The following is a 23,208-nucleotide window of genomic DNA, read 5'->3' as shown; positions in this document are numbered from 1 at the left end:
AGTGAAGACAAGCTGCCCCAGCACCTGCTGTTCAATACTTCACCTCACCAGGTCAACAGCCAGTGTAATCAAGTCTATGGGGAAACAATTAAAATGGTACAGAAATCAAAGCGTCCCCACAGTGTCCGTGTTCCCAGCCCTCTTTGCCAATTCCTGCTCCATCAGCCTGGGTTGGAAGGATATATAAAGGCAGTAGAATTCCTCAGTGGGGCCACGGCAAGACACGGACTGAGTCAGAAGAATGGGAAGACTGGCCAGGAGAGGTAAAGATGCATTTGCAAACTGAATAGCTTGATATCATGGCACCTACTTATTTTTGTGTGTCTCCATAGGGGTCAGCACTCACCAGAAGTCCACTTTCTGCAAAGACTGAGATAAATATGTATGTTTTCTGCGGGTTAAACTTTCTGAATTTCTTGTTTTCTTAATATTATAAGAGCATTACAGACATTATAAATGATTCCCAAATGTATTTCAGAGACAGATAACACTTTCACCTTTTCATTTGGCTTCAGCCTCCTCCATAACTTCCGTTCCTTCCTCTATTAATTTTAGCTCCTGTTTATTTGGTGGTTTTATACCAGTTGTGGCTGTTCTGTGCTCTTCAGCAGGTGTGATATCGCTGCAGGCACCGTTCTTGCTTGCAGGCACAGGGTTTCTTCAAGGCTGAGCATCTGTCAGTGCTTTTAAAGCAGAACACAAGAGCTCTGGGTTTTTATTGCACCAAAGCTGACAAGCTCCACACCACAAGCCCCATCCAGGAGTGGATCTGTGGCTCTGTGGCTCTGTGCCTCAGTGGTCAGCCCAGGGCCACGCTGCTCTGACCAGGTTGCTGTGGGTGCCCTCCTCCTCCTCCTCCTCCTCCTTCTCCTTCTCCTCCTCCAGGTGCTGGCATGGCAATGCTCTGCACCCTGAGCATCCTCCTGAGCCTCCTGGTCCCAGCTCACACCATCAAGTCACCCGACTGTGGTGGCATCCTCACCCCCTCAGGACTGAAATACCGTAAGTGCAGACCCACATCTCCCACACCAGCAGTGGGGAGGGGAGGCAGTGGCATCTTCAGTGATGAAATACCAAAGTCCAGCACCAGAATCTTGTGGCACTACTCAGCTCACCTGCATCACCCCCTGCCTACTGCTAACAGCAGGGCATTAGTAAGGGATGGAAGTGTGTCACCTGGGTGGGTTTCAGTCCATCCATCAGGACACAAGCTCCAGAGAGTTTCATGAAACATCTGTCCTATTCCACAGTTGCTGAAGTTTCAAAGCCACATGCAGAGTCGGTCCTCAGGCAGGACCTCATGGCCTCGCCAACCCCAGACCCATCTCCCACCTCCCCAAGCAGGTGAGTTGCCCTCTCTTGCCCAGCCTTTGCTGCCATACCCCTGGTTTATGCCAGTGCTTGAGTGTTGTCACAAAAGGCATTTTGCCAGAGAGGGCAAAATTCCTCCTGGAGACCAAGAGATTTAGAAATGATCTCCTGGCTCCTCCATTGGGGTGCAAGGGTAGCAGACCCCATGCTGGCCTAGGAGCGTGGATTTACCTGTGCAGAATCTCATGGACTTTTGGTGCTTGTCAGGGACTGCACATCAGTCTGTGCTGGTCTCCCCACACCTTCATTTCTGCTCCAGCAGGAGCCAAATTAACTCAGTCAAAGTTGATGAGTTTTCCCTGACACTCGTCCCTGACACCGGGATGCGGCTGAGCATCGATGTGGACCTCGGCATCACATCTGCCCCGTGAGTGCTGGGACTGCACGGGCTGGAACCAGCCTGAGCTCCTGGCTGGAGCCACAATGATCCAGCATCTGCAGGAGCAAGGGTTGCCTGGGGCGAGCACAACCAGGAGCACCCCCTGGCTCCAGCCTCCTCTTCTCCTCCCTGGCACAGCTCGACCACCAAGGAGATGCAACTGTCCATCCTGGCAGACCTCCATGTGGAGATGAACCCTGAAGGGAACCTGGAGCTGGTGACCTCTGCCTGCAAACCCACCCTGGAGGAGCTGCAGAGCACAGAGGAGATGGACAGGTCGGCCCCACGGTTTTCCTCCTTGTGGGATCTGGGTGGTGGGGGAAAGAAGAAACTGAGGCACAAGCATTTCTAGTCAGGAAGGTGATCAGGTTACGATCTGTTCACCAAAAGCTAACAAAGGCCTACATAAAAGTTTTATCTTCATGGGAGGAATTTTGCTCTGCTTTTTGGGGGATTTCCCATTTGGAGAGAGTTTCAGTCTCTTTTAGAATTGTGCAGCAGAAATGCTTTTAGTTCAAGTCCAGTGGCAATTCTGAATTGTAATCATGGCTTACTAGATGATAGAAAATAATGGTAATTGTCTCTGGATGCCTTTTAGGTCAGATAAAACACACTTACCCACCCTTGGCTGAGCTGGTTCTCACCTAACTTCTTCTGCTCTGTTGTTTTCACCCAGCACTTCCTCAGGATCAGATGTGGACAAGCAGATCAATGTCGAAAAGGTAAGATAAGGTTTGTAAAGGCACGAGGCAACATCATACAGTCCTGTAAGAATTAGAGTACGTTAAGTCTACCTGGTGCTTTTCCAGCTCTGCCCCACAATTCCATGCTCACTGGACACTGCCATTGTCCCCTGGCTCCTGGCTGCATTCCAGGACACCCAATGCCAGCAGACCCCCATATTCATCTATCACCTCTCTTTTTGTTCTCTATTCCATAGATTTGCCTGGAAGTCTCCAAACTGCTGCTTTTCCCAAACGAACGTCTGATGTCTCTGGCAGGTGAGCACTTGGCTTTCAGTTCCATCATGGACTGAGGGCTTCAGGGATCATTTTGGAGCAGGTTGTGAGGTGGGACGGGCTCCTACCCTGCAGCAGCAGTGACTCTGCTGCCATCATCTCCCAAGGGACCTGCTCCCTCTGCCGGGCTCTTTCCCTGTATGCTTCCCAGAGTCAATCCCCTGCCACTGCTGCCCTCCTCTTCCTGAGTATCCCTCTGCTCCATTTGCAGCTCCTTTCCCCATCACACCCAGCTGCCAGGTCCGGTATGTGCCCCTGGCTGCCCCCATGTACTCCGAGCAGGGAATCATCATCTCCTTGCAAGTAAGTCCTCACTTTCCAGCTCTCATAGCTGCTTCCCTTCCAGTGCTACAACGCCCTGAGACATCTCAAACTCATTTTGTCCTTGCCTGTGTCCCTGCAGACAACTTTCCAGGTGTCAGGGACAGCAATCCCCCTGCCAGTCAGCCCTGTGCCCTTCAGCATGCCAGAGCCAGCAAGCTCCAGCCCTTCCCACCTCACCCTGGCTTTCTCCGAGCACTTCTACACCAGCCTCTTCTTTGCCCTGGAAATGTCTGGGGCCTTCAACACGACCATCCTGGTGAGTGGAGCAAGCAAGGAAGGAAAGCAGTAGGAGATATGCACTTGAAGGGACAGCCCTCCCCTGGGAACAGCTTGGAGGAGACACGTGCCTTGCACAGAAATTAATTAGAGTGTGTCTGAGCGCCCACAGGAGTCAGCCTTACCCTCCCAAGAATATTATTGGTCTAATGGAGTTTGCCACGAAGGGTAACATGTACACTGCTCCTGGCATGAGAAGGGCTCCATGCAGGACCTGCATGGCCACACTGCACACGACCCCCAGAGCAGCAGCTGCATTAATCTGATCGTGAGCTGTGCTTTGTCTTTCAGAGCCCACTGACCACTGCCACCCTGGCAGGGAAGATCACTCAGGTGTGTTGCTGTCACTGTCACCCCAAGGCACAGCCCCAGCTCGGACAGTGACCCCCAGCTGCCCACCCACCACCCTGAGGGTGCAAGGATGCCTCCATGCCCAGAAATAACCCCGTTCCTTCATCAGATGGGCTCCCTCTTCCAAGAGGACCTACCAGTGGTGTTGCAAGTTGCGACCCGGAGTTCGCCCCGCGTGGTGCTTGAGGAAGGCAAAGCAATCCTGAAGCTCTTCCTGACTGCCCAGATCGGAGCAGTATCATCAGTTTTCCAGAGCTTCCTGAGTGTGAACGTGGTGAGTGTGCCCTGCAAGCACACTGAGCTCGGGGAGCATGCGCTGCAAGCCTGCCCATGCTGCCCACGGGCACTGCCCTTTGCTCTGAGCCCTGGTCTGACTGCAGCCACACAGGAGCTGATTCAGCCTTTTCCCATCACGGTGCTCCCAGGTCTCCAGCAGCGTTTGCCCGTGTGGCATCACGCAGGGAGCATGTTGTGGGTGGCAACACACGGATGGGTTCATCACACCCCACTGTTCAAAGTCAAAATGGGGCCATTTCCTCGCTGATCCTGCCCTCTGTTCTCTCCACAGGACGTGTCTGCAAGGCTCCACCTCAGCGTCACGGACACAAGGATGATAATCTCTGCAGCAGCAATAGAGTAATGAACCCAGCTGTGCTCTGGGTGCCTGAAGGGGACACATCCCAGCCACAGCAGGGAAAGGAGAGGCAAAGGGGTCCTGGGAAGTTCTTAACTTTTAGAGTTTGGGCATTGCAGAGGTAGTTCCTTCCTCAGGGAAACAGTGAGACTCCAGAAACATGGTTAGGGAGAAAAGCGGGAATTGCACCTTCCACCCCCTGCATTGTTCCCAGTTGAGCCCAGCCAAGGGATCTGGGGAAACAGGGAAGTCACTGCTTATTACAGCTCATCACCAGCAGCTCCTGTGCCGCTCTTTGTTTTCCAGGGATATCGAGCTCAGCCTGGCTGCCTCTGATGTGGGTCCTGTGCTGGTAGGTGCTCCTGGCCACAGCCCTTCCAGCCATCCTGGGCAGTGGGTACCAGCAGGGAAATACAGAAATACTGACTTTGAGTCCTCATTGCACCTGGTGGAAGGGAGAGTTGGGTCCCTGTGGGATGAGGAGTAGTGCTGTGAGCATCAGGACCCTCTCTCATGGGTCTCTGCCTCCTGCTTTAGTCCCACACCGTGAGCTGACCCTGGCTTTCCCTCACAGGCTGCCTTGCTGGAGGAGTTATTCTTGCCCACGATCCGTGAGGAGGTGCCGGCCCAGATTAACGGTGAGGACATGGGAGCTCTGCAGGTGCTGCCTCACGGGATGCTCAACACAGACCCAGGCAGCACCCAGCTGGCAACTGCCCCTCTCTCTTTTCCTAGTGGTCCTGAGAGGAGGTGTTTTCCTGCCCCACATCGCCAGTTTCACCTACACCGATGTCAATGTCACAATTCACAGGGTAAGAAACAAAACCTTTAAACTGCTCCCTGTTGTGTTTGATTTAAAGGGACCATGGGAGCAATGCTAACCTCCCAGCTTCGGAATAAATCAGGCTGCTCCTCCAGCTCTGGTAACCTGCGAAACCAAGTTTTGTTGCTTTAAATAGGCCCTGTCCCTCTTTAGCCCCAGGGACACAGGCCCTGGCTGTGTCAGAGGGGCTGTGGGTGGTGGTGAACCCCGTGAGGGCTGATGGAACCACACAGGCACCATGCTCAGCCCTCCTCCCTCCCCTGCTCAGGACTACGTCTTGATCCCCTGCAACCTCCAGCTAGAGGCAAGGACTGGTGAGGCAACCACCCTGGGCTGAAGCCTGGTATCTGAAGTAAAACAGTGGCAAAAGCATTCTGTCGACTCTCACATCACACTCTGTGGTTTGTCACTGCTTGAAGTGTTGAAAATCTTCATTCTTGCCCTACTAAAACATCATGGTGTCATGTTCTGGATAATAACAGCATTGCAGTAGCACCTTTCTCTTCCAACCCTACCCCTGGCACTTCTGTTGCACAGAAGATGGATTGTAACAATGTTCCGTGATTTAATTAAACATTTCTCTTTAATTCTGCATTTTCTGGTGTGCCTGTTGACATTTTTCCCCCTCAGCAATTTGTACCTATAAACAGATGAATTTTGCCTTGCTAAGAACTGGTACCAATACAGATGTCCAGACATTTAATTAAGGGAGCATGAAGATTCCACTCATTTACAAGGATGCAAAGCAGCCTCCTGCCTTCTCAGCTGCAGGACGACATGGCCCCTACAACAAGAGATCTTTCATCTGCTTTTCCTCCATGTCTCGTGTTACTATGGGAACGTTACGGCTGTTGGTTTTCCTGGGTCAGAAAGAAGAAGAGGGGGAGGAAATCAGTCTGCAGAATGGTTTCTAATTTTAGACATGAAGGCAGTTATATTTTCAACACTTCGCTGCTGAGAAAGCTCATCACAGAGAAAGTGCTGAATGAGAGGTGACTGCAGGCATCAGACTGCGCAGCCGTTGGCATTGGGATGCTCTTTCCTACTGACCAGATGTGTCTCCAGGTTGTTCAGTAGATAAAAGGGGGGGGAAAAAAACATCCATAACAGACAAGAGCATCCAAAAGGGAAGAGTGGGTGGTAACAAAGCTCCAAAAGCTCCCCCAGTAGCACAGTGACTGGGTGTTGCTAGCAACTGCCCTGGCCAGGGCAAGCACATGGCTGATGCCCAGGAGGAGCATCCTGAACCCTGGCTGTGCAGCCCAGAAGGAGCATCCTTATCCCTGACCATGTAGCTCCAACCTCAGCCCTCCCATGGTGATGCTTCACATAACACCTCAGCCATAGAACCATATTAATTACATCTACATCTGCTTTCGCTTGCCACAGCTAGAGCCATCATTTCCAGCCCCCGAAGCTGCTGAAAAACACTTCAAAACCTCATATTTCAGAGGCTCAGAAATAGGAAAGCAAACAAAACAAGCCAGGCTGATTTACTACAAGGAGTAAGGAACCCTGAAGGTTTATGTGCCCAGCGAGGGGACCTGACTAATGATGTTAATGCCCAAAGTTGGCCATAGCGGGAACTGCTCCTGATAAAAGTTTCCTGGTAGAGCTGCAACCATTATTCTTTGACTAATATATCTTAAACCAGTTTCCCAAAAGGAATAAGCTACAGTAGTAAAGAGATGTATTTCTTTGCCAGGGGATATTCTGGCTCTAGGCTTCACTGCATGGCTCTGCCTCTCCAGTGCAGGGCTGGGGTCTCAGGAGCTGCACCCCCCAACCCCCAGCCTCACATCCCACCTGAGAGCAGCCACAGGCTTGGAGCAGAGCTGGCTTATGCTGGAGAATGGGGATCTTCTGCTTCTCCCTCCAGTCACCACATTTACTGAGTCCCCCAGCACAGCTGGGCCTTCAGCAAACAGGCAGTGCTGTCCTCAGCTGCCACTTTGGGTTAATCTGGGAAAAGAAATGCTGAAAAAACCGTTTGCATTAGCATCTTTGGCATACACAAGATCCATCACTTCCTGGGCAGTCCTGAAGAAAGTGCTGCCTGGTGATATTTGGCTTCCTTTGCCAGTGGCACATGGAGCAGGATGCACCAACAGAATGGTTCAAATGCTGATACAGTGGGGACAAGCCCATTCTCCAACCCCCACAGAGCAGGGGATGAAGCTTTGCCAGGGGCATTCCTGAAGCAAGAGCTGGAGAGCCCCAATCCCATGCACTGCCAGCAGCACAGCCAGCCCCTTGCACCCCCTCCTGCTGCTCACCCAGCAAAGGATTTTCCAGCCTGTCATGGTTCCAGTGTTAATGAAATTTTCCTGGACAGGATTGTCCCAGCTCTTATTGATTCTGAATTGCAGTTTGCTGCTCTGGATATACTCCTGAGCTTGCTAGAAATTCAGAGCCTTAGATGCACAAGTAAGGAGTTACACTGAGAAGGTGCTGCCCTTTCCTTTGGAAAAGGCTCCTCTGCTTTTTCCCACTCAGCCTCGTGGGATGATCGGCATGATGGAGACCAAATCCTGGGGGAAAAGCCATTTCTAGGGGCACGAGATGAGTTTTCCACTCTTCTGTGACCCTGAGCTCGCAGCCCTGCCCTGGCTCCACGCAGCAGTGAGTTCTCATCACATGCTCCCCACTGCCTTTTCTTTCCCAGGTTAAGCAGAGCCCTGGGACAGTGACAGATCACAGAGTGCTCTGTAACATGCCAGTGAAATGAATCTCCCCCAGCAGGGCAGAATGCACACAGAAGTGATGGCCAAACGAGTGTGAAAAGAGAGGCTAAACTTTACTTACTGTCCAGAAGGTGTTTGCTCAGGAACCAGAACAAAACCTTGTGCAAACACAGCCTGTTCTGCCAACCCATGGGCAGAAAGGATGGATGGAAACAACGAGCCCCAGCAGTGCGGGAACCCTGAAGTGGCACAAAGCAGCTGCCAGCACAGGCAGCTGCCCTCTGGGTAAAAGGGTCACACAGACCCCTCTGCCAGCTCCATGGGCACGCTGGTGTCAGAGAACATGAGCAATGGGATCTGAGCTCCCTGCTCCCGAATCCTGAGCCCGGCCCGATGCTCCACAGCGTTCACACTTGCTGGCACCTCGCTCTGCAGAGCCCCCTCGCTGCAGCGTTCTGGCACTGAGGCTGTACCCAGCCCGCTGCTTAAACGTGGAGCCCTGTCCCCTTCAGGCAGAAATGTAGAGTGGAACATTGCCCCACCCCTCGCCTGGTCAGTGCCAGACCCGTTCTGCAGCAGTGCCATTCCACCACTACCTCTTGGGACACCAGTAGAAAATAACATGCTCGCAATCATATCCAGTGCTTGGCAAAACAGGTGTTGGAGAGGCCATTTAAAACCTCAGGTTTATTTTTTCTTTTTTTACCCAGAACAATTTGTTTTTCTGAAATCCAAAATGCTGTGATTCCTGTCCCTGTGATGTGCAGATATTAACAGACTGTGACATCAGCCTAAGCAGATGTGGCTCTGGCAGGCAGACGGGTGTGCTCCAGGGCTATCAGACCTCTCATTTCTCTGGTAACAAAGTTTTCCTTCAGATTCTATCAGGAAATGCTTCGTGACCTTTGAAAATTCGATTTAATTATGATTTCTGCTTGTGGATTAGCATTTGGTCAGGAGGTTACCAAGCCAGGAGGAGCCACTGAAAATCCAAGTATTTTCTTTTCTCAGGAAGTTTGAGTCAGAAGAGTTTTCAAACCCAAAACCAAAATATCGTTTGTCACAAAGGAACCAGATCCCAGAGTGGGGACAGGACAGAAGCCCTCCCTGAGAAGCATCAGAAACCAGAACCTCATTCTGAGCACTAAAAAAGTAGGAACATTTATTAAAAGAGTTACATGACAAATATACCCTGAGCTCCCACTCGGCGCTTCACACCCTCCCAAACCTGGATGGGGATACTCGCTTCGGAAGCCACATGCAACAAGTTCACTTCTTTTTTCCATCAGGAAGAGTTTGACCTCAGAACAAATTTCCCAATTCCACTGCAGCATCACACGCAGCTGCTGTGACTGTGACCCCAAAATCACACCAACTTCTCTAAATAAATATTTGTACACAGAGCAGCTGATCGGGTTTGGCTTACGCAAGTGTCGCTGTACTCACAGGAGCCAATTCACTTTAGAGTGTCTTAAATATTATCAATAGTCTTGAATCAAGTTTAGGAAAGAAAAGCAGATAATGCTGGCCCTGGTGTTCTGTCCTCGCTGGTCTCTTCCTCTCTCTGTCCCCGCAGACCCCTCCGTGCCTTGCACTCCCCAGCTCACACCAGAAGCACGATCAGGCCCTGAAGGGGAGCAGGGAGAGACATATCCACATTAACTCTCAACTTAGAGGGGTGCTGGTTTCACAACACAAACCAAAGAGAAAAGCCTCCTGCAAGAATCCTCATGTCCAGTTTGTAATAAGGAGGGCACAGAACCCTTTGGGAACACCGGCTCTTCTGGGACACCTCCAGGGTGCACAGGGCTGGAACTTGGTGCAATTCCAACCCTGTGCCACTTTGAAAGTGCCACTGAAAAGGGCTTGCATGACTCCCCAGATCCACACCAGAGCTGCTTCCATCAAGTTCTCCAGAAAGGAAAGAAGGTTTGGACAGGGAACCAGGAACTGTCCCGGGGTCTGAGCACTGCTCATGACACACTTGGGTCCATGCGTGGGCACCACATCCTCAGGCAGCATTCCCTGATCTGAGGGGAGCCAGACAGAGCAGCTCTTTTGGTCTTTCAGAGGTTAAAATCTACGGCTCTGGTACACACCACCAGCACTGGCAGGGTCCTATAAACATCCCCAGTGGCCTATGCCAGTTCCCTACAGGAGAGAACAGCCCGTCTGAACACTCACCGCTAGTATCTCCACATCCACCTTTACTAAGGGAATGCCCAGCACGTTTGGCAGCGGGATCCCGATGCTCAGGGCACCTGCAGGAGACAGACAGGTCCTTGTACACCACCAAGGGGTGACCCAGCTCGTGCCCCACGACAGAGCTGCTCAGGGGCACCGACTGCAGCACCACCATGCACTTGGCTTTCTTTACATTCTCTGCCACTGACTGTTGCCAGGACTGATGCTGGGGTGGGATGGTGCAAGAATAAGGTTGGATATTTAACTCCAGCCTCAGAATGGGGATCAAAGAGCTTTAATGGCTTCCACTCTCCTGTCAGAGCTTCCAAACATACACACACATTCCCTTCTTCCCTCCTTCCCCAGAAATCCAAACACTCCCAACATTACAGCCACCCCAGTCACCTTACCATTCATCACAGGCAGTAATGTTTCCACGAGCAAACTGCTGCAGTGGGGCTTCAGGATCGAGATCTGAGCCAGAGAAGAAACAAGCACATGAGGGGCACTGCCCTGCCCGTGACAGCAGAGACCCCATCCTGCACTGACACAGCAGAAGAACAAACAGTCCCTCTTTTCTTTAAAAGCAAATCTACTTTTATTCCTCAATTTGTATTCAGTGCTTCCTTTGGGAAAACTTCTACCTGGTGACACTCCTGCTGCAGGTCTGTGTGAGCTTTGCCCGAGCAGGGGTGAATGAACAAACAGATTTCAGCTTTACTTTTGTGTTATTAGAAAAGGCAGAAGGGAAAAAAAGAACAGCAAAAGAAGAATTGCTACAACCTACACCACAGAGCAGCTAACAGCTATGACCATCAGCAGGAGCAATCCATCACAGCATCCCACAGGCATGGCCTGGCTCCCTTCCCCCCTGAAACCACAGGGCACCATGCTCAGCTGGCTCTGCCTGCCCAGTGAAGCCCAGACTGGTACCAGAGACTTACATTACTGATGCCAACATCGGAAGACTCCAAGGAGAGGGAGGTGCTGCAGGCAAAGGAGAGCAAACAGCAAGTCAGACACAAGGCACTGGTCAGAGCTCACAGCCACCTCCAAGCACAAGGTTCCTCAGCCCATGGGCAGGAACTCCTGTGAGGCATCACCCACAAAGGGGTCCCTCCATTGTAACACAAAAAGCAGGGACTGACAGACTTGCAATAGAGAAAACAAAATAGGAAAATAAAAACCTAATTTTTATTTGCTTGTCAAGGAAGCAGCACTGCAGCAGGGCACACACAGCTCCTGGTTGCCCCTTCCCTCTCCCTGCACAGGTTATTCACCTTCAGAGAGGAGTCAGCTCCTGACAGCTGATAGCAGAGCTTCTAGAACCCTGTGGCAAGGGGTAGGAACCAGGTGATCTTTAAGGTCCCTTCCAACCCAAACCATCCTGTAATTCTATGTAAAAACACCCAGTCTGGATTTAAGGACCTGGAGAATTTGCTACAGCTCCTCGTGTATCACTGCAATCACATCACTACTCGTACCAAAAATGGATGCTCTATTTCCATTTCAATTTCTCTTTTCTACTTCTATTGAATCTTGTTATACCTTTGTCTATTGAATTAAAAGCCTTTTGATGCATTTCTATTCCCTATATCGCTGCATACAAGCTATGCCAATTTTGCTTCTAAATCCAGCTCTTTGACAAGCTAAATAGCCCAAAATCCTCAAACCTCCCGCTATAAGGAATGCTCTCCAATCTTTAATCATACCTTGACTGGCATTAATGACAGCACTTTCCTTTACTCCTTTATCACTCCTGTCCAATATCAGGCATTTTTAACCACTGCCCAGGATCAAAGTCAAGCTGACAGTCTTACAATTATTCAGGTTACCTCATTCCTCCTTGTTATAAAACTGACACACTTTTCCCCCAAGCCTCCTAAAACTTTCCAGCTGCTGTAATCCTTCCTGAACCACTCTCTCCATCCACCCCGTGCCATCAGCCAGGTGTGAAATCCCCGGATACAGAAAATGAAACGTCTGGCTTACAGAAATGGAAAACATTTCAAGTCAGCGGCCCCAGAGCTACAGTTGCAACACAGAGAATGTCACCAGCCAGTACAAGGGGGACTGTCTACCTGCCCAGGGCCAGCCTACCTGCGCAGGGCCAGCCGCAGCACCAGCCTGCCTCCCACAATTGACACGCGGACGTTTAGACCGAGGTCCTGCCAGCAGAGAGGCAGAGGATCAGCACATGGAAACCTCCCCATCCCACACACCAGTCACCAAGCAGGCTGCACGCTGCACCCCTTGGAGGTAACTCCATCCACACTTACAGCCTTCAGCAGCAGGAGGTTGAGGACGGATCCATCTAAACGGTTAAGGAACACCTGGACCAAGACTGAAAGCTTGACGCTGGCTTTGTTCTCTTCCAAGAGGATGAGCGGGTTCCCACCCAAGGTCAGCCTGATGTTCACAGGACTGGTCCCACGGCAGGTGGAGCACTGTGGGAATTGGGAACACATGGAGGTGGCTGCTGGCACCACACACACCGGCCAAGCAGGGGATCAGCAGTCCTGGTGCACACTCTCACAGCCCCACAGCTCCACAGGGCCTCCTCCAGGGTCACACACAGGGTGCCCAGGAAATGGGAGATACCAGACATTAACCAGCTCTCTGTGTCAGCTATCTGTGTCTCTGTGTCAGACATTTATCAGCTCTCTATGTCTCTATGAGCTGTGGGTGAAGACTTTCCCCAGCTCAGGGAGCGGGAGAAGGGCAGGGGCTGCCAATGCTGAGCAAACCCCCAGTCCCTTCACCCACTCCCGTCAGCTGGTCAGGCAGCAGGGCAGGCTCAGGCCATGCTGGTGCAAGAGGAGGGCAGCAGAAGACTGGGGACCTTTGGCAGCAGCTCGCTGGCACCTCCAGCTGCATCCCTTGGATGGCTCAGACCTGGTGAGGTTTTCACAAACCCTCAGGCCTGAACCAGTCACTCACCCCAGCAGGAGCGATGGTCCACAAGGTCTCATGCAGACGGTTGGCACCAGAGAACTGTGGGAACAGAAGCACCAGCACCCCTGATGAGCACTCCAGCTGACTTCAACATCCTGCCAGGGCCACCCCATTGCACAGCACCCTGAGCTGCCCACCCTCTCCACTGTTCCCCAGCTGTTTGGGTGATTCTCTGTCAGTTGTTAAGGTGAGAGCACCCAGCTGTGGAAGGTGATGTCCTCCAGAGGCTTTCAACACCTGATAGTGTGTGGACCTCCAACATTTCCCACTGGAAGTACAGATTGGAGGCACAATGTGGGAAAACACCCAGGTAATGGCACTGCACACGCACAGTGGCTTTTCTCAGTGACATTTTGCAGACTCCTTGAAAGGGATCACAGTCTGCAGGAGTCCATTGCACAACCAGCACACAACTGGTCTCAACAGGTGTCCCTGGAGTGCCCATATAGAAACAGGCACAGCTGAGCAGTGCAGGTGCTATTACAGCTTTCTGAGAAGAGCAGGAAGGAGGCAGCACTGGGGATTGAGCCTCTGCCAGTGAGCATGCACAGGGACATGCACAGGGACAGGCACAAACAGCCCCAGCAGCACCAGGGACACCTCAAACAGCCCTCCCCAAGCAGACCCGAGGCCAGGCTCATGCCTGTCCCTTGTCACCCACTGTGGCATGAAATACAGGTGCTGCTGCACTCACAATGTCTGGCGTGCAGGGGAAGGTCTGTGGCGGCATCCGGAGCAGGAGGGTCAGCATGGCATTGACGAAGCTCTGGCGCATCGCCAGGAGCAGGAGCCTGTCCATCAGCGGAGGCAAAGCGGAGGGGGATGAGTCGTGGGGGATGGTGATGCCTCCCACCTGCTTCACTGAACCCTGCAGGGAGAGGTGACCCAGACATCAATCCCATCCTCAAAGCCATGAGGCCCGGATCCTCGAGACGGGAGTGTGGGGCCAGTGCCAGCTGAACAGCCCTCCTCTTGCCAGAGCTCTGGGAAAGCACCAGCTTGGAGCAGTTCTCTCTGTGTTCCAGAGATGAGAGGAGCTGATAAAGGCACGTGTGTGTAACTGAGGCCTTCTCAGAGAACAACGTGCCTTGTCCAAATCACAACTCACTGCTTCAGTTCCTCCCTGAGGTTTCACTCCAAGGACAAACAAGGGATGATGGTGCAGCTCCCAGCAGCCCCAGCCCTCCCACACCCATCCAGGCATCAGCCACCTTCCAACTCCACAGAAACCCACACTGACATCATCTACTTGCTAAGGAGACCAACTCTGATCATCCAGGGGTCTTGGGGGGACAAAGACTCATCCCTACGAAGTGACTGCTCCAAAGCCAGAGCAGCAGAAGGGTTTCAGAGGCTGCAGTGTTTGCTGTCAGCAGTTGCTCCTCTTTAGTGCTCATGTCTCAGTTGCTTCTCACCAGCCACTTGCTTTTATTTAAGCTCCCCTGTTTGAAGTAGTTTGCTTTTTGCTGCCTTCCCCCCCCCCCCCCCCCCAATAAGACAGAAGTGAAAAATACATCCATTAGCCTGGTTTAGCATTCACCCACCACAGAAGCTGAACAGCAAAGGCAAAAAGTACTAACACCAGGTCTGCACGGCAGGAGAGGGGAGGAAAATTGCTCATCCCAAGAGAAGGAGAGCTGCTCATCCCAGCAGCTGCATCCAACAGACACACAGTCTTGGGCAGACTCAGGGTAAGTTTGAAAACAGAGCAAACTTGAAGAAAAGCACACACAGTTGCTTAGTGGTGACTTGGATCAAGATCCAAATACTTAGGAGCTTGCATTTCCAGGACAAGTCATTAGCTCAGCTCCTCCACAGGATTCTACAGCTCCCATGGGATGAAGTGAGCAGACTGAAAGGCAACACACAGCCATGCTCCCAGGGTCCTGCTGCCCAGCATTAACTTACATCTAAATCCAGGCCAAGGAACTTGCCAGAGGTATAGGGGATGCTGGCCAGCTGGTAGTGGATCGTTCCTGCCGTGCCAACTGGGATGACAGCTACACACAGGAAAAGGATCATTACAACACCAGGAAATAAACAGCAACACAGCCTCCTCCCCTGACCCTCAGACCACCAACCCCCACACCCACAAACAGTTTGAGATTCACTGCTGCAAGGTGCTCACTGCTACTCCAAATGGCCTAAACATCCTCAAATTTAGCTTGGTGGCATCTGCCTTTAGGATATAGCCCAAAAAGAGCATCAAAGAAAACAAGCCAAATTCAAGAATGACACATAAAACTGATATAAGGAGGGCCAAGCTGGGAGCAGTTCACTTGGAGTGCTGGGGTGTGAATTCAAGGTTCAACAGCAGCCCTACAGAAGGGTTGGACTTCTTTTGATGCACTGATGGATTTGACATGGGAACAGCCCTTCCCACTGTGGGGAATGTGGAGAAGCAGCAGCTCATCCTCCAAAAGAAACACACCATTGAGAGTGCCCAGGAGCTGGATGTTCACGAGGTTCATCACGATGTCAACCACAGGACAGAGCTGCAACACAAACCAGAAACGTGACTGCTCAACCCCCCTCACCACCGTCACCCACAGCCTGCCCAGACCCCCTCCTTTCCATCTAAATCCCCATGGAACAAGTGCTGCACATGGCACTAGGCACAGCTGGGATGCTGTGAAAGACCTGGGGGCAGGGGAGAAACCCCAGAGCTGTGGGACCAACACTGAAGGGGAACACTTTGGTTTGGGGAATATCTCAGACATCGTCCCACTGGCCGCAGCCCTCTGGAGCTGCCAGGCTGCCCACAAACATTCCTGCCTCATGGCACATGCCAGGCATGTGGGAGAGCAGCACAGAGAGATGGTGCAGCTGGCTGTGACCTCGTAACACATTTTTCCCAGTATCTCTGTGTTTCAGCTGTGAAAGGAGGGCAATCCTCAGCCATACCAAAGCGGGCAGAGTTGCTGTCAGCTGGCGAAGCACCATCTCATTCACTGACAGGGTGAGTAAGCTGGAAAGGTCAGAAAAAAAATCCCAATCAGTACAAAAAAAAGCTCCAGGACAGGAGATCAAAGGATCTCCAGCCTTCATTTTACACTATGCTAGGTCCCTAGTCATCCCTTCAGGGCCACTGCTGTGGCTGCCACCGGCCAGAGCAGGGGCTGGACAGAGGGCAGGGGGGCAAAGGGATCACTCACCCCACTGAGGGCTGAGAATCTCATTGCTGAGAATCACAGTATCATTAGAGTTAAAAAACACCTCTAAGATCACCAAGTCCAACCATCAACCCAGCACCACCACCATGTTCACCCCTAAACCACGTCCTCAAGTGCCACAACCACATGCTTTTCTAACATTTCCAGGGTAGTGTCTCTACCACTTCCCTGGGCAGCCTGTTCCAATGCTTGACAACCCTTTCTGTGAAGAAATTTTTCCTTCAGCAATTAGAGGGCACAGATATCACTGCACAAAAGGAGCGAGCCTCTCACAGAGTAACCTGTGTTTTGTGTCTCCCTCTGGTATTTAAATCAGTGCTGTAGTTAAGGGAAGAGAGAGCTGTTAGGAAATAGCCTCATGTTCGTTACTGGGAACAAACAATTTGCATCTGGAATAACAAGAGGAGAAATCTGCTGTGTGACATTTCCACACTGCTGCTGAACAGCTCACTCGGGACGTGCAATGCCTGCAGCAGCACAAAGCCAGTTACGTCTCATAATCAATATATTTCTGGACTGTTGAGTTGGCAAGCCACAGACAGCAGGAATTCATAGAGCATCTTGTTATTTATGCCAAAATTCTGCCTACAGATGCATCTGAGGAGTGGCCATGAAGTCAGCCATGTACATCCACACTTCCTTTACCCCCCTGGGAACTCAATTCCCGCACACCATCACTGTAATCCTGCTAGAACTTAAAACATGACCCCCGAGAGCAGGTGAGCCATGTTCTTCTATTCACTCGTACAGCATTTTTCAAAGCGGCTGCTGCACTGATTGAAATATATAATGCATAATGCAAAAAATAATTAGGAGAAATTCAATGAACCTGAAAAGTGAGCAATTCAAAAGCAATAAAAGAAAATATTTCCCATGATCAATTTACTGCTGCGTTCATCAATACACGAAGTCAGCAAATTCTCGCTGTCAAAAATTTAATAAGACTGAGCAAGAGATGGGACATTTGCATGGAATTACCCACATCCACAGCAATCAGAGGGAAATTCCACATGCCCAGCATTCACCTGGAACAGCAGCCAAAGGCAGAATGTAAAACCAGGGCAAGCAATGGTGCTGTTTTCCTAGAACTCTCCCTGCCCTATTACTTGTACCCTTTGGATATCAATTCACTAGCTAAGTCTAGAGAAAGTCATGCTTCAGATCTTAAAATTTCCACAGATAAACAGAGGAAATTAAACCTCATTCCATTTCCACTGAAGCAACTGGCTTTGGCATTAGGAGAGAAATTCCATCCCTGAGGCCTGGCTCTATATCAGCTGAGCACTGCCTGTGTCCTGGCAGACTGTCCATATTGTTGGATAAAGGGAAGAGGACTGAATGCAATGGAAAACATAAATCCACAGGCACTTACCCAGAAAGGACCTTGATCTTTATGGCCCCAAGAATGCAGAGGCAGTCTTCAGTGACAACCTGGACCGTGCCAGATTCAAAATTCGTGCATTTAATGTTTGCAGTAATGTTCACATCCACTAAGATATCAATTAGTTCTGAGAGCAGGCCGACCAAGCTGCAAAAGAGAAAAATGGGATGATTTCATCTCTCAGCCTCTACCCAGAGAAACTCAGCAAAGTCAGAAGGAGCAGACTGCCCCTCCTTCTCCTTCAGACCATTACCAATGTCACGAGCCATCTTCTGCTGCCTGTTTTGCTCTGTAATTTTATTATAAGGTAACAAACACCCCAAAATCCATAAAAGATGCAAAATATGGCAGAGTAGGGGTTCCCCTCATCAGCCACCATGAATCCTCTCACTCACCATTTGCCACTGAGCTGCAGCTTTGCCCCGATGGTGAGCTGGACCCCGATCCCTGGCAGCAGCACCACCGACAGCCTGGGCAGCCGAACCTGGACGAGGTGCAGGCTGTGAACAACAGCAAAGGCTGGCACAAATTAAAAACATCTTCCAGCAGCTGAGCAGCTGTAGCCATGAGGAACCTGTGGCACCCACAGCTCCACAGCCACCTCCAGCTGGAGGCATGAGGATAAGGGATAGCTGAAAGCCAAAAGAAGGCAGCCTAGAACAAGACTGGGGTGGAAGCCAAGTTTGTAGAGCTGTCAGCTTTTTCGCCTCTGTGGTCCCTTTCCCCTCTCTCAGTGCTGTCAAGCATCTCAGACATCAACAGCCACCACCAGAGCTGTCATTCTGCACCCACACCCATAACCTGCAGTGCACCTTGTCACCTGCACTGCTACCACACAGACAACTTTAATTGGGTCAGAATTTCAGTATCATGATAAAATGAGGATAACAGCCTGGGCCAACCACACCACCAGCAGCTCAGCTTGTCTTGCTTCAGAACTGATGGTGAAGGTGCACTCACAGCCAAGCACTTACCCCGTGATGCTGGTGGGAGAGTTCAGCAGATTCCCTTCACCCATGATGTTGGGGAGCACGAGGCCCTGCAGGTGCTGCTGGAGAAGCCCATTATGAATTATGGCATCTGAGAGAACTGGAAAACATCTATGTGTGAGGACCAGCATGGGCAGCAGCCACCTCCTCTCCCCAGTCAGTCAGATCCAACCTGATTCTGTGATTCTGTCCTGGCAAAGATGGGGCACAGCAAAGCCCTTTTGCTCCCCAGAACTCCTCATGGAGTTACCAGTTGTCTCCATGCAGTCTAAATACAAAGGGATGCTATTTTGCAACGTGCACTAAAACAAAGCTCTCCGTGGTGAATTAACATCCCAGACCCCCAATTTGGAGGGCACATGATGACTGTGCACTGCCAGGAACACTAGCAACCCCGTTCAGAGGCTGGACTTCCACTCACAACTCATTTTCCATTTGTCAGGGGGGTTTGTTTGTTGATTTTTGCCTGTTTGTTTTTGCTTTCGGGGTTTTCTTGTTTGTTTTTTTTTTCAGTAGAAGCAACTAGAAACAAGCCAGAACATTGCAAATGTTATGGTGGCTGCTACTTCACAGCAGCTGTTTGTCAAATATCAGCTACTCCAATATGGAAATGAGAAACTGAGACATAAAGAGGAAATAACCCAGATCTAGCCCTGAAATTCTGTGTGGTTGCTTGGTACTGAAACATGTCCCAGTTGTGGAGCAGAGATTTCCCTGACCTGTGAACCCAGCAATGGCTCTCAGGGGCTCTGAGCAAAGTCTGCAGACCTGAGGAGCTATAAAATAAGGATGAAGACACTCGGGAGGTTTTATTCTCCTTCATGATCCCACAGAGCTTTCAAAACAAACACAATTCATGCTTTTTTGTAGTTACCATTCTGCATGGCCCTCGGACTGACAGCGCAGGACAGGCCAGACAAGACTTCCTGAGAGGGCGAGAGGAGGCCACAGAAAAAGATGATTCCAAAAAGCTTCAATACCGTCATCTCCAAAAGATTCTCCTGCTGGCAAGGGAGACATCAGAGGGAACAGTGGGGGAAAATCCTATCAGAAGAGATCCTAATGTCTTTAGGAAAAAAGAAGTCAAGCAAGAAATCCCTCCTTTACTCTTTATCCAGCTCAAGTCAGACTCTCGAGCCCAGAGCAGCAGGACCTTCTTCATGTCCATACACATGGACAGACTCCACATATGGGTCAATAAAAGCCCTTTCCTGGTCTCTTATGACTGGCCCAAAATATTCACTCGAAAGAAGCAAAACTGCTTTTCCCCAAACTGATGTTTAAGTTATTTCTGTATCCCTGTGATGAGCAGTTGCAGGTGTTTCGGTGAGGGGCTTTGCCAAGAGAAGCATCTGAGGATCATCCTTGTTCTTTCTAACTTTCAAAAGCAATAAACTGAAGCATAAGTGATAAAAACAAGCTAGTTAGAAGTTATAATTTAATAATTATCAACATAAATTTAATTATGAAATAAATGGCAGACACAGGCCAGTGATGGGGAGATTGGTGCCCAGTACAGTCTCCAAATAAAGCAGATGAGCACCAGGCACACTGCACGTGTCTTTCCAGAGCAAGGACCCTGCCACCACACAACCAGTGAACAGAGGATGTTACCTGAATCAGCCACAGCCAGCTGAGACAGAATCTTGGCTCCACTCAAGCTCCTCTGGGCTCCTCAAGGCTCTGTGACGTTCCTTCTTCCCCACAGCTGAGATGAAAGAGTCACCCTTATATAAAACCTGCAGCCAATAGCAGACACACCTTCTCCTCACAGCCTACCCTGGCCCATGAGCAGCCATCCCTCTGCTCCTGCTCCTTGCAAGCAACACCCAGCTGCCACCTCTCTTGATTTATACACGGCAACGTCACCACTGCCTTGACAAGCTGCCATTTCCCTCTGTGGCCCGGATCACTCGGATGCCGCTTTTTCCTCCCCCAGTCTGTCTTAAAAAGGATGCCCTGCAACCATTGCAGGGATCCCCATGCTTTGAGGAAACCAACTTATTTAGGATATCATGAGTTGTTGAAGCATCTGAACCCGACAGGAGGCTGATGGGGCTGGCTGTGGAAGAAGGCAGCACGCAGAGCATATGAGCAGGGGTTCAAGGAGGCTTAAAGTAGGAAACTATCTGCTTTTGCCAATCCCTGAGGAGCTGTGGGACTTACAATGCTCATTTCTGTTTCAAGTGCAGCCCTGAAAAAGATTTTCTTGAGAAAAAGCGACGTGGAGAGGTTGCAGAGACCTGATAAGTGTTGGCTTTTTTGAGACCAAGCTTCAAATTGATTTCAGTTGGATCTGTAACATGTCACAAACTGATCGTAAAAAAATGAAATTGTATCAAAATGTAGAGAGACAACAATAAATACAATTTTGAATAAGCAACACTTATGGTAGCTGAGTGAGCTGAGGGCAGCAGGAACACAGATCTCAAGGGAAAATCTCATCCCGCAGGAATGAGAATCTCACCCCTCAGCAGATGCCTTGGCCGGGCTTCACGGAAGTTTCCATTGTGCAGGGCCCCAGGAAGATCTTATCTGGGGACTTTGTTCGGGTCTGGTCACCCATGTTCAACAGGGACACACTTGGGGGGAACCTGGGCAGCAAAGGGCTGCTGGGACAGCGGGGGGACCGGAGAGGGGCCGGCGTGCTCGGCCTCACGGAACACAGAGCAGCAGAGATATGATCATTCTCCACAAACGTGGGAGAGGAGAAGGAGAGAAGGGGGAGAGGAGGCCTGCCCAGGCTCAGGGACAGCGTTGGCACAGGAACAAACACAAGCCAATACGTTCAGGTTGAAGTTGGGAGAAAGCTGCTACCACCACAGTGAGTTTAGGGTTCTCTGTCCCACAGGAATACAGAAGGCTGCAAAAATAGCCTTAGGATGCTCTTGAGTATTGCACAAGGTGTTCTCTCTTGCAGCAGCAAAGTGCTTCCCTCAAGTCCCACAGCATGTGCTGCTGTGAGCTCAGGCTCAGTGGAGCAGCCTCATCACAGAAACGCTGTAGGAGCTCCTGTTTTACTTAACACACACTCATCCTGGACTACCTTTGATGTGCTGGTGACAGTCTAGTCCCAAAACCAGGAGTTAGATTAGATGATCTTTAAAGGTCCCTTCCAGCCCAAACCAATCTATGATCCTATGAATAACGTTAGCCCCTCTGAGGAGACCAAAGCAGCAGAGTGAAGTAAAAAAAACCATCTCCCCTGGATGATGCAGCCCAGCTGCCTGCCAGGATGATGATTGCAGGGAAGAGACACAGAGCAGCACTGCAGCTCACCCCAGGTCCCTCATGGAGTACACAGTTTGGAGACACACAAGCAGATCTTTCCACAGTCAGTCCCTCCCCAGTCCATCACACTCCCACATCCCATCACCAGTTCCCATCCCACCTTCCCCATTTTCTCCCCAGGTGACTCAGGATGATTTACACTCACTGTTTTTATTTCTGCCTCTGCTGCTTGCCCCAGTGTGCTTTTATTGCCAGGGGCAACCATTTTTTAATCCCTTTCAAAGAGCCTCATCCAAATGTACAGAGCGAGCGGTCGCCACGAACGCCCACAGTGAAGCGTTTGATGAGGCTGCTCTGGCCTTGTACAGGCTGCAGGAACACTGCTGCTGGCAAAAGCCAGCTGTTGAGCATGTACAAAGGTGGATTTCCAGCTGTTTTCAGAGATGGCACTGCACGTGCAATAAATACCTGAGTCATCACACACATGCACGTGCACTCGCACAGCACGGCTGCACACTCACATTGGATCATCTCATCATTCCATGGCAAGAAGTAGAAATCTGTGTCCACACACACATGTCCTGTATCAGAGCAGTGAGCAGGAGCTGAGGAACACACCATTTTACACACCCTGTCCGTATTTCTTCTTGCTCTGCGAGTTTTTCTTCCTCAGCCATATCCTTTGCCTCCCTCTCACGCGCCCATATTTCATCCTCTCCTTGCAGCAGTGATTTAGACATCACTTACCAGGAGGCTGGATTCAGTCCTGCAGCGACAAGGGAAGATATATTGAAATAAAGCATTGCAAGAAATTCAGGAAGAGATTATCTCAATACAAATGCTGGAAAGTGGAAGGGCTTACAGGAAGACCAACACCCACAGAGGAGAGATGCTCCAGAGCAGCTTCTGGCATCCTGCACTGACTTGAACTTGTGGTTCTGTAAGATGGCAGGTAAAACAGCAACAGGATTTTTTGAAGAGTAATATTAAAGTATATAAATATAATAATTCATTAAATATGATTAAATTAATGGATTATTTTTCTCTAATGTCCAGAACCATGGAAGAGTAACCTCAGACTGCAAAACTTCTTTAATGGGCAAATAGTAACTCCTTATTAAGAATATAGATAAACTGAATCCCGTCTCTCGAGGTGAAAAACCTAAATCTGGTGGCAGGACTTGCAGCCTGTGATGGAGCTGCTTTGTACAGATGTTCAGCATGTTCCCTCACAGGGACACTTCCTAGGAGTCAGTGACTGCTTCCAAATGGATGCTGTGAACATTAATGAACTGCTCAGCTCAAACGTTGATGGAAAGTAACTCCCTGATGCCAACAAGAAGGCAGCAGCTCGAGGGGAAGGAGAGAGCACTCAGGGAGGAAAATGACACAGCAAACTTCAAACTGCATTGGGCTGCTAGAACAGAAACAGGG

The 23,208-nt window shown here is 50.5% G+C and overlaps 2 protein-coding genes across 2 annotated transcripts; one reads left to right on the top strand and one right to left on the bottom strand.

The window, feature by feature from the left end:
* Positions 1-241: 241 nt before the first annotated feature.
* LOC113948448 (protein TENP-like) lies at positions 242-5,514 on the top strand. Its single transcript, XM_027646077.1, has 16 exons — positions 242-263; positions 886-1,002; positions 1,251-1,344; positions 1,631-1,738; positions 1,889-2,026; positions 2,427-2,472; positions 2,691-2,751; positions 2,981-3,072; positions 3,173-3,349; positions 3,661-3,702; positions 3,830-3,994; positions 4,289-4,356; positions 4,661-4,706; positions 4,929-4,992; positions 5,090-5,166; positions 5,446-5,514. Exons 1-16 carry the CDS (start codon positions 242-244, stop codon positions 5,512-5,514), a joined length of 1,386 nt encoding a protein of 461 aa, XP_027501878.1.
* A 3,553-nt stretch (positions 5,515-9,067) lies between these two features.
* LOC113948529 (BPI fold-containing family B member 4-like) lies at positions 9,068-22,306 on the bottom strand. Its single transcript, XM_027646196.1, has 17 exons — positions 22,296-22,306; positions 20,158-20,282; positions 19,418-19,547; positions 18,529-18,643; positions 17,950-18,054; positions 17,546-17,701; positions 15,905-15,968; positions 15,432-15,495; positions 14,909-15,000; positions 13,695-13,868; positions 12,986-13,039; positions 12,325-12,492; positions 12,146-12,213; positions 10,990-11,032; positions 10,456-10,519; positions 10,046-10,122; positions 9,068-9,488 (listed from the first exon to the last, which is right to left on the bottom strand). Exons 3-17 carry the CDS (start codon positions 19,527-19,529, stop codon positions 9,465-9,467), a joined length of 1,380 nt encoding a protein of 459 aa, XP_027501997.1. The 5' UTR covers positions 19,530-19,547; positions 20,158-20,282; positions 22,296-22,306; the 3' UTR covers positions 9,068-9,464.
* Between the last annotated feature and the right edge of the window lie 902 nt (positions 22,307-23,208).

This window comes from Corapipo altera, unplaced genomic scaffold, assembly GCF_003945725.1.
Source record: "Corapipo altera isolate COAL_440 unplaced genomic scaffold, ASM394572v1 64, whole genome shotgun sequence".
NCBI lineage: Eukaryota > Metazoa > Chordata > Aves > Passeriformes > Pipridae > Corapipo > Corapipo altera.
Note: the sequence above shows the minus strand (reverse complement) of the source record. Positions and strands in the feature narration are given on the sequence as shown.

What these genes read in the sequence shown, in the direction of transcription:
- LOC113948529 (XM_027646196.1), bottom strand. Translation starts at nt 19,529, where the DNA reads ATGACGGTATTGAAGCTTTTTGGAATCATCTTTTTCTGTGGCCTCCTC. An exon ending in CTGCGGCTGGCCCTGCGCAG is followed by an intron (nt 11,033 to 12,145) that starts GTAGGCTGGCCC and finishes CTTTGCCTGCAG; the next exon opens with CACCTCCCTCTCCTTGGAGT. An exon ending in ATTACTGCCTGTGATGAATG is followed by an intron (nt 10,123 to 10,455) that starts GTAAGGTGACTG and finishes TGTCTCCTGCAG; the next exon opens with GTGCCCTGAGCATCGGGATC.
- LOC113948448 (XM_027646077.1), top strand. Translation starts at nt 242, where the DNA reads ATGGGAAGACTGGCCAGGAGAG. An exon ending in AGCAGATCAATGTCGAAAAG is followed by an intron (nt 2,473 to 2,690) that starts GTAAGATAAGGT and finishes TCTATTCCATAG; the next exon opens with ATTTGCCTGGAAGTCTCCAA. An exon ending in GAATCATCATCTCCTTGCAA is followed by an intron (nt 3,073 to 3,172) that starts GTAAGTCCTCAC and finishes GTGTCCCTGCAG; the next exon opens with ACAACTTTCCAGGTGTCAGG.